A 14,517-nucleotide genomic window follows, 5' to 3' on the forward strand; every position below is an offset into this window, starting at 1 on the left:
AGTTGTCTGTTCTTCATAATAATTACTATTAAATTCTATCTTTATAGCTTAATGCAATAAGGCCTTTTCACTTTAAAATGTTTTCTAGGCTAAAAAAATGTTTTGTTTTTATTTTATTATTTTTAGTATTATCCCATAGAAGAAGTGCTTGCTGCTGAATATTTACTTGAAGAATTTAGGCCTGATTTAATAGAGATGGTGCTGGATAAATTGAGGCCAGAAAAAGTCCGGTAAGCTACTCTGCAGTAACTTTTATTTTAAACCAAATATTCTGTGATGAAAACAAATGAATGTAACTGAAATAAAAAACCTGGTGGTGCCTACTACTGTTTGTAAAATAAAAATTGTTATAGGAAGGGCTGGTAACGCACTGGGAACCTTAATAACAGGTAAAGATCCTGTTTTCAGTCACTTATAATTTTGTGAAACTTAAACTATTTGTGCTAAAATTTTCCATGCTGGGAGGCTGCCTCAGTCTGCTTTTTTTTTTTTTTTAATTTCCGCTAAAATTGTTCAAACATTTCCAAGAACAAGTCAATGTGAAAAATACTTTGTTTTGCCCAGGTGAAAAAACTGAGACCTTTTCTCTGAAATGCTTTTGCTCTCCTGTATTATGGAACAAAGACTTTTATTTGGTAGGAGGATGACCTTTGTGTCAAGGATATGTTTTTTGCTGTCTCGGTGAAAACTCAGCAACATTTTGCTGAGTTATGAGCCTTTGAACAATCTCGGTTTACACATGCTCAGTAGAAACTTCTTTGGTTTTAGCAGCTAAAATCTCCAAAGATTCCATCCTTGGTGCAGCCTTTCACAGATCCTATGTGTGGCTGGACTGCTCATGTGCCATCCTTGCAGAGCAACTGAGCATGCCCAGGGCTACGGAGCCCCAGAAGAACTTTCCCTGTAATTTGCTGCTGTGGGCCAGGATGGAACCAGACACCAAAATTGAGAGCAGGAAGCCTCTCCTTCATTCTCAATGATCCCACTTCTGCTGCCCAGGCAGTATGGAGGAAGAAGCTGTGTGATCTGAATGCAGATGAAACATAAATTCAATTGGGGCAGGGAAAGGAATAGATTGGGACAAGAAGTCTGGTGAGACTGGGTCCGGCGGTGGGAAAGAGAATCTTTGACTGGGAGGTAGAGGGAGTGGAACTGAGACTGCTTGTGCAAGGAGACTCGGAGGGCGAACTGGGAGTGGCAGGATGAGGAGACTGGATTTGGGACTGAAGGTGGAGGGGAGACTTAACCAGTGAGGAAAATGGAGTGGAATGACAATTGGGAGCAACTTTGTGGGAAGAAACACTGAGATCGGACAAGGAGCTGAAAGGAAGTGAGAAAATGAGACTGGCTGGACAGGAAGACTAGGACTAGGAACCAGTGTGGAGGGGAATGTGGGTAGGAGCTCGGGTATTGGGGGAGAACTGGGACTGGCTGCGAAAAGAAATTGGGAAGAAGAGACAGATCAGATGAGGAGACTGGAAGGAAGAACTAGGACTTGGGTGTGGGGAGAGAGACAGTGTGGGTGTTGTGGGAGAGGCGAGATTGGGAAATGGAGCATGAGCCTAGAGGGGAAGAACTGCAACTTGCTGGGCAGGGAAACAGACTGGGATGAGAAGCCTGAGGACTGGAGACTGGGACTCGATAGGCAAGAAAAATGGAACTGGAACAACACCAGGAGTGGGGGGAAAACAGGACTGGGATAGGCATAGTTGGAGAGGAAAGGGCAGAAAAGGTCAAGCTTTCAGGAAACAGACAGAAGAGTCTGTGTCCACTAGCGCACACTCCCTTCCAGAGCCTAGAATGGAACCCATGGTTCCTGAGTATCTGTGTACTGTTTTTTTCACAGGACCTCAGCCTCATTTAGAACATAGGATAGGCTTGTTTTGGGATGAATCTGGGTTCTTTAGTAAAGGAAGCTTTTGCCTCATTTGTTGCAGAAGTTAAAAGGTTTGTCGTGAATGAGGCAGGTGACTGCAAGAAGAGAAAGGAGTATCTCAGAGTTAAAGCAATTGAATGCTGCACTGAAGAATTGGACTCTATTCCTGCCTCTACCACGGAGTTTCTATGAAATTCTGGGCAAAACTTTTAATCCAAACTTTTCACAGGTGGTCACAAACTGTTTCTCATTTTTCTGGGTGCCTAACTTGAAGCTCTGGGGCCTGATTTACAAAAGTTCTGAGGACTCACAGCTCCAAATTAAGTCAGTGGGAACTGAGCTTGAATATTATAAAGTTCTATATAATGCTAAGTACTCTGAAAAATCAGGTCCTAGCTGTTTCAATTGGGTTCAGTTCAAACCCAAAATTTGTGGATACTTTTGACTTTAATATCTGTGTGCCTCAGTCCCCATCTGGATAATATCATTCCCTCACTTCGCAGGGGTTTTGTGAAGGAAAATTAATGTTTGTGAATCACTTGGATAGTATAGTGATGAATGTCATAGAAATATAATCATTCTGTTCTCAGAGCAGTGTTTAAATGGTGTGCAGTAAATAAAGTCTAGGGATAAACAGTAAGGATATAAAAAATTGAATGGTGGCTCAGTAAGTGAGCACCATCCATCCTGTACACTGAATGAGGCCTGGTTGTGTGGAAAAAATAGTATGTGATCATGTACTTAAAGACTATATCACAACACACACACATATAAAGGGGTCAAATTAAAGTTTCACAGGTAATATTAATTCTGGCATTTCCTGCCTTTTTGAGTGTTTAACTTTACAACCTTACTAATATTTTTTAACATTTTTGTGTGTAACATAATATTAAATCAGAACTTTAAATCCTGGTATTGGTAGCAGCCATGATGGTGAAACTTGCTCTAATAGCCTTCATCTGTCCTTCTGTGCTGTCTTTGTCTGTTCTTCTCTCCACACACACTCCCCTCACCCCCCCCCCAAGTTCCTTTTCTTTAAGGACTCAAAAAGGGAGCCATGGATGGAATAGCCCACTGCCTTATTATTTTGTCCATTAATTAGGGCTAATATCCAACACACCAATTTTGGTTAGTTAGTTAATTTGTGGTTCCACATCTTCTGTTTTTTACCAACCAGGATTTCAACACAGTCCTTGAATTATATCAAGTTGGCCTGTTACATTTGGACTAATTTATTCTCTCATGTCTGGTTTTCTTGCACCTGTTGATAACATTCTATATTGAAAATAATTTGACCTACTTTTCATGGTAAATTCCTAAGCAGACAAAAGTTTTATAGACCAATTGTCACAACAGCCCCATATCCCATTCCTTATTTTCCTTCACTTGAGCAAGCAGTACTTATAAGTAAAACATTGGACATGTACTCTTTTTGAGAAAACAAACTTCCTGGTAAGAGAGAACTTCTTTACTAAGCACAATAATTCAATCTCGATGTTTATGCTGGTTTTTATCTTTATATGCTTCCCTCCTTTCATGGAGTGGAATCACATACTGCACCTTGCTCAGGACAGTTTAGATTATGTAAATGACATTGGAGAATATCCTAATGTGTCGGGAAGAAGGTGATCTTCCTTGGCTGGCTGAAATGGGATGCCAAGAAAATGGAGGGAAGAAGAGAGGACAGGGCAAAATGCAATCCAAAAAAAGCTATATGACCCTGTACAGCCAATTACTAGTCACTGAATTTAGCATCAAAATACTGATCAGATAGGTCAATAATCCTGAACAATTTTAAGCAGAGGATCATATATAAATCATGTCATTTATCAAAGACTGTAATAAATATACAACAGAAACTCACTAATCTTTGCTTTTCTAATCTGCAAAACTATCTTCTCTCAGCCAAAGAAAGAAACCCAGCTATCTTAGTCCATTTATCAGAGATTTATTAGCACAGTGCTTTAGTGAGATCTAATTTCCAAGGCCTCATAACTTTTACCATATATAGTACCATCTACTTACTAGTAGTTTTACTTACTATACTATACTATACTATACTTTATACTTACTATACTATACTATACTATATAGTTTTACTTACTATACTATACATCTACTTACTATAGTTTTAACTATATTATAACTATAATATATATAATAAAATATTATAGTTTTAAAAGTGAAACTACATTTGTCAAAATAAACAAACAAAGTATATTGAATAAAATATTATCCCTGATTTTTGGTTGTTTAATTGTAAATTTTTGCTAATCCACAAAGAATCTCCCAGCCATTAATGAGGGGTTCTACTGTATATAAAGTTTACAAAAAATGTTCAGACTGAGGGCTTTCCCTGACTTTGCCTTTGCACCCATTATTATTTATTTAATCAGATTTATTAGAATAGGAGATTGATTGTGATGATTTTTGTTCACCCTTTCTTTTTTATACTTTGTAAATTTCTTACATTTTATTATGTGTAGTATAGTCACTTTAATTCATTTTTTATATTTAGATTTTATTTTGGCTGCCAAATCTCATACTTCTCACCTTCCCATTAACTTTCCAGGGGTGACTGGTTGGTGTTACTGCATTGTGTCACACTACATTTGCCTTCATAGTTAATCTGTCTAAACTACTTGTGAATAAGTCAACAGGGTATGTTGTAAAACCAGTATATCTATGTGTAATGCATGTACTGAGTAGCATACAGGAGTGTAGGATTTTGGTTTTTTTCCTAAACTTGTATATTGTTCTTCCACTGGCAGCTTTAAACAAAACAATTTTAATACCTACTGTTTATAGTTGAAACTATTGCTACCAACAAACAGTATAATAGTAAAATATCTTATATGGAAAACATACCCAGGTTCTCTAGGTAGACATTTCCAATTCTTAACTTTTTCAGTTTGGTTAATATTTTCTTGGGGCAAGACTTGTTAAAGCAGTGAGCATCACATTGGAAATGTCAACAGAGCTTGGAACTCACATAAACAAGATCATATGTAGGTCAAAATCTCTCAAAGCCTGTTCCAAAACCCACTGAATTCAGTGGATGTATTTCTGTTGACTTCAGTGGACTTTGGATGAGGCCCTAACCTCCCACTCTGCACAACTTCATCTAGTAATAAATGGATATATACATATCCTTAAAATCAACTGTCCCTTATTAGAGTATGCTATTCTTGCATCATTTGGGGGTTGTTTGGAGCTTGATTTTTTCATTGAGTAGAAGAACTTGCAACTTTAAGGCTTTATGTATATTAGGGTTTTACTCACTGATGCAACTTCATATAGCTGCACTGGTACAAACCGCTGTCTGTCCAATCTGTAGTATCTGAGCACCTCACAGTCTTTAATGTATTCATCCTCCCAACAGCCTGCGAGGTAGAGGAAGTCCTATTATCCCCATTTAATAGATGGAAAACCAAGGAATAGAGAGACTACATGACTTGCCTAAAGTGACACACACAAGCTGTAGCTGATCAGGAAATAGAACAGGTTGTCCTGTGAGCCAGACTAATAGCACCCTTACCACTGGACCATCCTTCCTTTCATCCCCTCTAGTATAAACTGATTTGCAATGGTGCAGCTTCCTCTGATTTGAAAGTGAGATAAAGTGCACCGTGTCAAGTCAAGTTTTGCACTTGTATAATGCAGCTACACTAGGGGTTTTTACTGGACCAGTTACATTGGAGTATCTAATACTAGTGGCAAGAAGCCTAATGTAGAGTGTTAAAATACCTCTCATTACCTTTTAATGTCTTGTAATTGGTTTTTGAAGTACCATCCTGGGCTATTTTTTCCTGACAAATTTTTGTTTTTTAAGGGGTATCTAAAACAAAACAAAAAAACACCTCTCATTCACAGATGGTAATAACTATTCATATGCTGTCCTATCTGACTGATTCATAACAGGAAGTTTTATTCCCTCCATCCTCCACTATTTGTCACATTTACTAGTTTCTATTTCCCCTGGGAGAGCAGCCTTTTGGATATAAGTATCATTATTACTCGTTTAACCTGTATTGGTTTGTGCCAGCCATCTGTGGAGATTATTTGGCACATATTGTACTTTAAGATGGAAAATGTGATTTTTTTTCCCCCCCCCCCATCATTTCTAGTACAAACATTTTTTCTCTTATTCTCTGCAATGAGAATATTCCTTATTGAAGTTTGAGGATTTAGTGACTCATCAATTAAATAGCTAAAGAACATGTTTGCCTGATAATATGTAGGATTGGTTTTTTTGCTTTTATGGTGTCCAAAATGCAGCATTAATATTGTCCTAATAGGAATGAAATAAAGAGTAGGCCAAGCTCTGGGACCCCATGAGTGGGAGGATCCCAGAGCCCGGGCTCCAACTCAAGCCCAGACACCTACAATGTAATTTTAAAGCGTCGCAGCTCTGCAAACCCAAGTCAGCTGATATGGTTCAGGTCAGGTGTTCAACTGCAGTATAGACATACCCACAGATGCTCTGCTTGTAGCAGGGCAGTGTAAACCAGTCAAATTGGGTCTCTAATGCTTCTTATGAGAAATCTCCCAGCCATTGTTTTGGTATCATCCAAGGCAACAAACATCATCATCCTTAAATGGAACTAGAGAGGTACAGACTTCGACAACAAAACAGCCTCATGTTCAGGTACACTATAGGACTTGGCCTTGGGAATGTGACTCTCTTCTGGCCTCTCTTTCCTGCCTCACCTACTTTTTCTGATACTCGAGACCTTTGCATCTGGCAAGTCCACATCTAGCGAAATTCTTCTTTCATTTCTGCCAAGCTTAGGCAAGCACCTGCATTTATTGGGGAAAAAAACTACTATTGAGGCCTTCTTGGTTCCACCGTTAAAAGCTAAAATCCTTCCTACTCCTTTTGTCCCATCTGATGATGTCTCTTTAAATATTGTGAGTTGCTTTTTCTAATGAAAAGCATTAACCTGGAACTTGCCAATATTCTACTTCTATCCCCAGCAGTTTCTTGCAATTTAAACCAGCCTGACTTATCTGATAAGGACTATTTCTAAGAGGAAATATATGACCATGGAAGGCATTTTGTCCATGATGACCTACTTTTCCTGTACTGAACTATTATCAAATTACAGACGCAAATGCCTCGCTTTTGGAGGTGCTAGAGGTACTTCCTCTAAGATTTCAGAATAAGTTGGATAATGCAATTGTTCTGGAGCAGTTAACCATGCAACAGTTAATTTATAGCACTTGGTCTCTATAAGCACCTCACTCTGCTTATTCTCAACCAGATCTTCTAAACTCTAAAACTGCTAAATGAGAAGGCAAAACTGTGGAATAGTGCTGCTCTTTGACAGTGGCTAATTGCTCCAGAAATTTCTCTTTCTCAACTGAGGGCATTGCTAATCCCCAGGATCCTCAGACTGGGGGAGAGGAAGAATTTTCCCAGTTCTCATCTGGTGCAATCTACCCATCAGATAAATATTGTCAAATACTTTATTTACTGTATTGCTGAACTTTCAGACCTGTACAGGCCCCCTCATAGGTACCCAGAATCTGTTCAGTGTTGTTACACTGAGATATATGGATACCAGCTGTGACTCTAGCTTGATCTCAGCCAGATCAGTAGCTGAATTGACTGTAGTGTACCAGGTGTTCTCTTAAAAAGATACTAGCTTGTTTGTGTCCCCCTTGCCTCCCAGCATGATAGATGAGTGTATCCCTACTAGTTCTCTGGGGCATCTAGTCTCCAAGGTGGTAGAGTGTACAGGGGATAAAATATGGAATTACACACTCTGTAGTTATGAAGAAATCTAACACCTTGGTTTTGTTGCTCAGCTAGCAGCGTTTTTGGAATTTTATCTGGTTTATAACCATTATTTTATGAGGTGATATTTCGGTTCAGTAGGAGGATTTCAAAGAAAAAAAAATGGTGATTTTCAGACTTCTTTTTAATGACTATTACATTCTAAAAGACTTTTTATTCTTCATAGTCTCTTAGCAACTTCATTTGTAAACAGCAGAGCTACTGCTCACCAGCTGTCCAGTTCAGAATGCAAAATGTAATAGAATTATATAACTGTGGCACATTTTTGTATAATCAGTAATACCACTAGCAGATTTTATCTTGGTCACTGAGTTAATATCTGCTGTGTTGTGAGTACAAATACTTTCTCTAAAGATGAAATGTTTTCCTCTCTGCTGCTTATTGCTTTTGAACATTCCTCCTTTTTATTTATATATTATTTTTTAAAAACAAAAATACACACTAAACATGCAGAAGGGCATGAGACAGGTTTGTATATGATTGGAATAAAAAATTTTAGAGAACCATTGCATTTGCTATGGCTGATCAGATCACTATTCTGCCTCTGGTAATAGCCTTAAACTACCATTTCAGAATAAAATTTGTTTTTTAAAAGTGCCCATTTACCAATGTGCTTTGCAGTGGGAAGTAAAAAGTTTCTTCCTGACCTCTGCAGCAATTATCTGCATCCCTGAAGCATGAGATTTGATTATCCCTCCTTAGCATGCTTGACTAGAAATATTGGTCTCAAAAATACCCAGCCTCCTATACAAATCCTGCTTCAGAATTTGAAGCTCTGGTGATACCCTGTGGCAGTGACTGTAGATGTTGGGGGCGGGGGTAATATTTCCTGTTATTGTCTTTAAAATATGCCTGCCATTTTCTACATCAAATGACACCCCCTCCCCCCTCCAGTGTGCCTGTATTACAAGGCACAGACTAATTTTACAAAGTATTTCTGAATTTTCTAGCATTAGTGAAACATTGTATCTAAAGTTATGAACAGTAGAATCCCAATTTTCCCAAACTGCTTGGGTGACACCTCTCCATGCCCCATTAAAAATATGTCCACATAATCAGTAGTTAATAAAATAGTGAGATCTAGATCGATGCACATTAAGAGCACTAACGTTCCATGCATTTACACTTTAATACTGTATTTATTTTAAAAAATCCATAAATACTTTGCAAGAAACATAACTCCTTATTATTTAAGATTGATACTGGTAATATCCAAATGCCCCATATGGGATCAAGACCCAATTGTGCCATACAGTCACATAAGAGAATGTCCCTAGCTTGAAGATTTCATCATAATCTAATAGAATATCCACAGTACATGCATTTAGCTGTCAGATGTTTAGTGTGTATTTTAACTATCTTCACAAAGTTTGACATTTTGTTAATTATTTTGCAATTAAACATCTCTATGGAATGTTAAATTTATGAAGAAGATAATGATATGACCTTTCTGGATATGCAATAACTGTTTCAGAATTCTCCTAAAATTTTATATGCTTTTTAATCGAGTTAGTAATTCCTGTTCTTTGTTGAATATACCATTTTACAGTAAAAACGGTTATAGAATTCAAGATTTGTTTTCTTAGCACTTACTGTGAAGACTGCTGAAAATAGAAAAATCTTAGGCCATGTCTTCACTAGCACTTACGTTGGCAAAACTTTTGGCGCTCAAGGATCTGAAAAAAACCCACCAGTTTTGCCAGGCATAAACGCTCGTGTGCACAGTGCTTATGTCGGCAGGAGATGCTATCCTGCCAGCATAGCTACCGCCGCTTGTTGAGCTGGTTTTATTATGTCAGTGGGAGAACTTGGTACAGCTGTGCTGCTGTAAGCTTGTAAGTGTAGACATGGCTTTAGTTTGTAATAAGTTTATTGCACTGCTTCTCATCTTTTATTCCAGATTTCCCCTTCTTGGCCATGTCTCTTGTAGGTTTTTGATTGACTGTCAAATGATTAAAAAGTATTTATTTAAAAAAAAAAAAAAAAAAAAAAAAAAAAAAAAAAAAACCCTGCTACCACGATCCAATCCACAGTAAAGTGGTCCATTGCTAGCCAATAAACAGCAATTCACGTGGAAGTCTGCGCACACAGTTCAGCATGCAGGAGTGGGACCTAAATCTGTGTTATATAAACTAGGTCCTGGATGTTAAATTTGTATATTGAAAATCTTATGTTTGTGCAGTTACTATTTTTAATTAATTACTTGGTCTCAGGTGTAGGTGCTGAGAAAAATGCAGTAGTCATATTACAGATTTTGTATAGGACCTCTTAGGATCATTGTGTTAAAACTGCTCAACACAAATTGTAAAATAAGGATGAAGAATCCAAGAAATCAGAAATTGCATACAAGCTTCCACACAACCCCAACCTCTCTAGATCTTTCTTTTGCATGAACAGTAAAATTATTGTGGATGGACAAGTACAAATTGAAGTTATGATTAAGGGCAGATGATTTGACTAGTTAAATTTGGATACATGCATACTGTCTGCCTAAATATTCCTGCAGTTTCATTTGGAGATGGTATTCTTCATCTTAAACAGCTTCTAAGTTCCGTGATGGAGATGACTGCATTTCAATGACGAATGAAATGATCTCTCCCATTACTTTGTATATGTGTTTGTAAAGTACTTTGGTGCCTAAGTGTTTTTGTCTGTTTGTTTTTAGGGTTGCAATAGTTTCTAAATCTTTTGAAGGAAAAACTGATCAAACGGAAGAGTGGTATGGAACACAGTACAAGCAAGAAGCAATTTCTGATGAAGTTATCAAGGCATGTTTAAACAATTACTAGATTTCCATTTCTGAAAGAAAATTTCAGTTTCTTGCATGTAGATTTAATTCCCCTATTTGTGGAAAGTAGAATTTGCACTTACAACTCCCATTAGCAATGATATCTAAGTCTGTTGAGTGACAGTGGAGATTTAGACCCTCATTTAAAAGTGTTTCAAGACTTTTCATTGCATGCTACAAAATACTACATTGAGGTACTACTTGTTAAGACAGTTCTAAATCAAATCCATCAAAGTCAATGGGACTTTGCAGATTTTCTTTGTAAGACCTCCCTAGTATGCAATACATACTTAAAATGTAAGTTACAAAAACTTGCAGCGTATTCACTTGATTCTACATCCATGTAGTCAATGGTAAAACTTCTATGGACTTTGGATTGGCTCACTGTGTGAATTCTTGGCTAAAATCCTGGCCCTACTGAAGCCAGTAGTAGTTTTGCAATTGACTTCAATAGGGCCCAAATTTTTCACCCCTTATTTTTAACACCCTGGGCAATTTAACTGTTTTCAATGCAAAAAACTATTGATCAACACCATTTTGTTTGCAAAGATAGCTTTAATTAGTCCTTGTCTACACTAGCACTTATGCAAACAAAACTTTTGTTGCTCACGAGGTGTGAAAAACACACCCCTGAGCGACGTAAGTTTTGTTGGCATAAGTGCTTATGTAGCCACATTATGTTGATGGGGGAGAGCTCTCCCGCCAACATAATAAAACCACCTAAATGAGCAGCGGTAGCTATGTCAGCGGGAGAGCATCTCCTGCCAACATAGAGCTGTCCACACAAGTGCTTATGCCAGCAAAACTTATATCGCTCAGGGGTGTGTTTTATTCACACTGCCGAGCAACAAAAGTTTTGCCAGCATAAGTGCTAGTATAGACAAGGCCTTAGAAGATGAAAAGAGAATTTCTGACTTGGCTATAAACTCATTTTCTTTCTTCTGTAAAAACAGGTGATCCAGGATAAAAATAACAATTTTGTTTTTTCACAAAGGAGTGATTTTTTATAATTAAATATACGTCACATTTAAGCCCAAAGTAATTTTATGAACTATAATTGTCCCAAAAAAGAAATTTATAATGGAAATACCAACACAGCTTTAACTTTGGCTCTAAGACTGATTCAAAATATGTTTGGGGTTTTTTTAGTTTATAAAATGAATATATTGTGCAATATTTAATGGACTTCTGAAAACCAAAACCTCAAAAAAAGGGGGGAAGAGAACAACCCTCTCCAAATAAAATTATCGGCCCATTTTAAAATGAGTTGGCCTTGCAGTATGCCCAAAAGGAATACTCAGGCTCTGTCAGACCAATCTGCTTTGAACAGAAATAGTGGAGAAACTCCTCACCACATTTAGCATATCTAGTTGAACAAGTAGAACCAAAGCTGGAAGAATTTCTACCTATATATTTATTTAATGTGGTGCTTTTATTGAGCCAAAAACGAGAGGATGCAGAGCAGTTGAAATGGTGGAATGTAGAAAGATTCTCTATCCTGATATACCTTGTCTAATGATCTTTTGCTTTCCCATCTCCCTTGTTGACAGAACTCCTTTCTATTGGCTGGCCTTCTCCCACCTCCTTCTCCAATGCAGACATTTTTCTGCTGGCCTGTTATTTCCCATCTCCTCACTGGTTGCATATGTATAGAATACTAGAACAAAATATGTTTTCTGTTATAGCGCTACAGGATTTAAGTATATATCCATCTGTTAGTCAGAAATTTGACTAAACTATACTGTTATTTATCCAGAAATGGCAAAATGCTGACCTAAATGGGAAATTCAAGCTTCCAATGAAGAATGAGTTTATTCCTACTAACTTTGAAATTTTGCCACTAGAAAAAGATGCACCACAGTATCCTGCCCTTATCAAGGTAAGGAAGAATATGTATTACTTACATCAAATGGAAGTTATGTCAGCCAGCAATCCTGCTGGAAAGTTAGCCATTTCATTATTTCCTGATAAACCTTTAAAATAATATAAATTAACTTGTCATATATAGTTTATTCGTAAGTACAAGAGTGTGTAAACTGCTTTCTTAAAAACCTCTTAACCAGCAATAAAGAAAGCAATAAAATCAGTCAATGTCAGGTTCCCCTGAAAATAGGTCTGCTTGAACCCTTTCTTGGTCCTTTTGAAAGTGTGTGATCCACTGATAGAAATAATATTGAAACTTCTTAATCAAAAGGGCGACTGCCACACACTTGTTTAGCATTTATTGGTAAGTCAGAAAGTAGGAAAGGTTATTCTGTTGAAGCTGTGCACGAAAAGAACTTGAAGTTGCAAGCAAAGACACACAAACACTACCCGCTCCATACCTTCCTGGTAGCAGCAAGCAAAGACCCTCACACTTTCAGCAAAGTTCAACGTTTTTGAGTTCCTGAAAATAATTTCTCAACTATTCATAATCAACAAATAGTTTTGTTTTCAGAGGTGATGAGCTTTCCACACTTGGATGTAGGATGAACCTTCTGCAACTCCATCCTTGTTGCTGCTGGATCACAGAATGAAGTTAGCCTATCTAGCACACCTGGGAGTTCTCTACAGTCTTCTCCCACACTCTTGCTTTTCCAGAGAGATTAAAAGCATGTACACTAGTCAGACACCAAATTTTATAGGTGTCTTCGATCTCTAATTTCTGTGACATGCAACCACAGTGGATGAGCAGCAGTAAATGAGCAGCAGTAAAACACTGTAATCTACACTGACGTTGGAATTTAAAGTTAACATAGGCTTCCAGTTAGGAAAGCATACCTATTCAGAATAGCACTTAAATATGTGCTTAACTTCCAGCTCATTGGGATTGAATAGGGATCATGAATCATGAATAGGGATGATTTAAACCTGAGCTTAAGTGCTTTCCTGAATTGGAGTCATAGAGTTGAATGGGGACAGACATCAGCTTCAGTAAACACTACATTTTTCTGCTTTCTGAAGGCTATCTTCACAAGAACTAAAGCTAGAAACTTTTTTTAAAAAATTAAAACTTAAATTCTACAGAAACTAGAGTCCAGCAGCACACCAAAAGAAATAAGTTGGTATGAACAGTGGTTAGTGCATCACAGCTTTTGAAATTTCATTTGCTTTTTTAAGACTTTAAAAAAAAAAAAAAAGGCAAAGAAAATCTTTTAAAACTTCTTTAACTGAAACAATGAACACAGTCATTGCCATTTCACTATTCTGTTCCTGATAGCAGAGAATTTATTGTAATTTTTTGTTTAGTAACAGCAATATTACTAGAATGAGAATTTCCATTACCATAAAAATAAGTTATGTGAAAAAATCACATAAAATATAAGTTGGGGCTGTGTAGGCAAAGATGGGCAATGAGGGACAAGATTTAGTTTTTATATGTAAAAAGCATGTGAAAAGTAAATGGATTTATGTATTAAATTGTATAAACATACAGCATATGTCGTGGTGGTGATTTCTATGTTATAAATTAAAGAGCCATGCAATAAAATATATTTATCATGTATATTTCATGGCTCCACTTGCACTCTCCTCACTAATTCATCTCCTCCTTGGACTACTTCTGACATTCCAAACCTATGAGCAGCGACAAACAGATGTTTAAAGAATGCCCCATCCCCACAAAATCAGCCTGCCATAACAATGTTACCTCTTTTACCATATATGGAAACAATTTTAAAAAGGGGAGGGGAGAGGGATGATAGCTAGGGTTAAAATAGGAAGAATGTCTGTCTGTTTTACATCTGTTTGTTTGCAGTTCTTTTGGATTTTTTCCTCCACTAGGGAATTTTTTTAAAATAAAACTTTAGCGGACTCTCATTTTTTAGTCACGATTTTGTTCCGTTTATAAATGGACGGATATTTTTGTTTTCAGTCTTGTTATAACACACTGTAATGTGTGTTCATAAATTTTATTTAAAGACTATTGTTTAAGAAATAATATACTTAGCCTGAAGTATGGAGGTGAGATTCTTTGCAGCTGCAGTACTGGGGGTGGATGGAATAGGACAGCTATGGTGACTCTTTGTGTCCTGATTCTCAGCTGCTCCCTAGGCTGAGTTACAGCATCCTAGG

The 14,517-nt window shown here is 37.2% G+C and overlaps 1 protein-coding gene across 4 annotated transcripts in view; it reads left to right on the forward strand.

The window, feature by feature from the left end:
• Positions 1-14,517, forward strand: part of IDE (insulin degrading enzyme) — a 106,535-nt gene that overhangs the window by 56,161 nt on the left and 35,857 nt on the right. For all 4 annotated transcript variants that reach the window (XM_067552877.1, XM_067552876.1, XM_067552874.1 and 1 more), the window contains exons 11-13: positions 127-230; positions 10,342-10,444; positions 12,221-12,343. In XM_067552877.1, coding sequence (XP_067408978.1) covers positions 127-230; positions 10,342-10,444; positions 12,221-12,343 — 330 coding nt within the window. The remainder of the gene's footprint in view (positions 1-126; positions 231-10,341; positions 10,445-12,220; positions 12,344-14,517) is intronic.

This window comes from Emydura macquarii, unplaced genomic scaffold, assembly GCF_026122565.2.
Source record: "Emydura macquarii macquarii isolate MOO-44397 ecotype Brisbane River unplaced genomic scaffold, CSIRO-AGI_Emac_v2 contig_1390, whole genome shotgun sequence".
NCBI lineage: Eukaryota > Metazoa > Chordata > Testudines > Chelidae > Emydura > Emydura macquarii.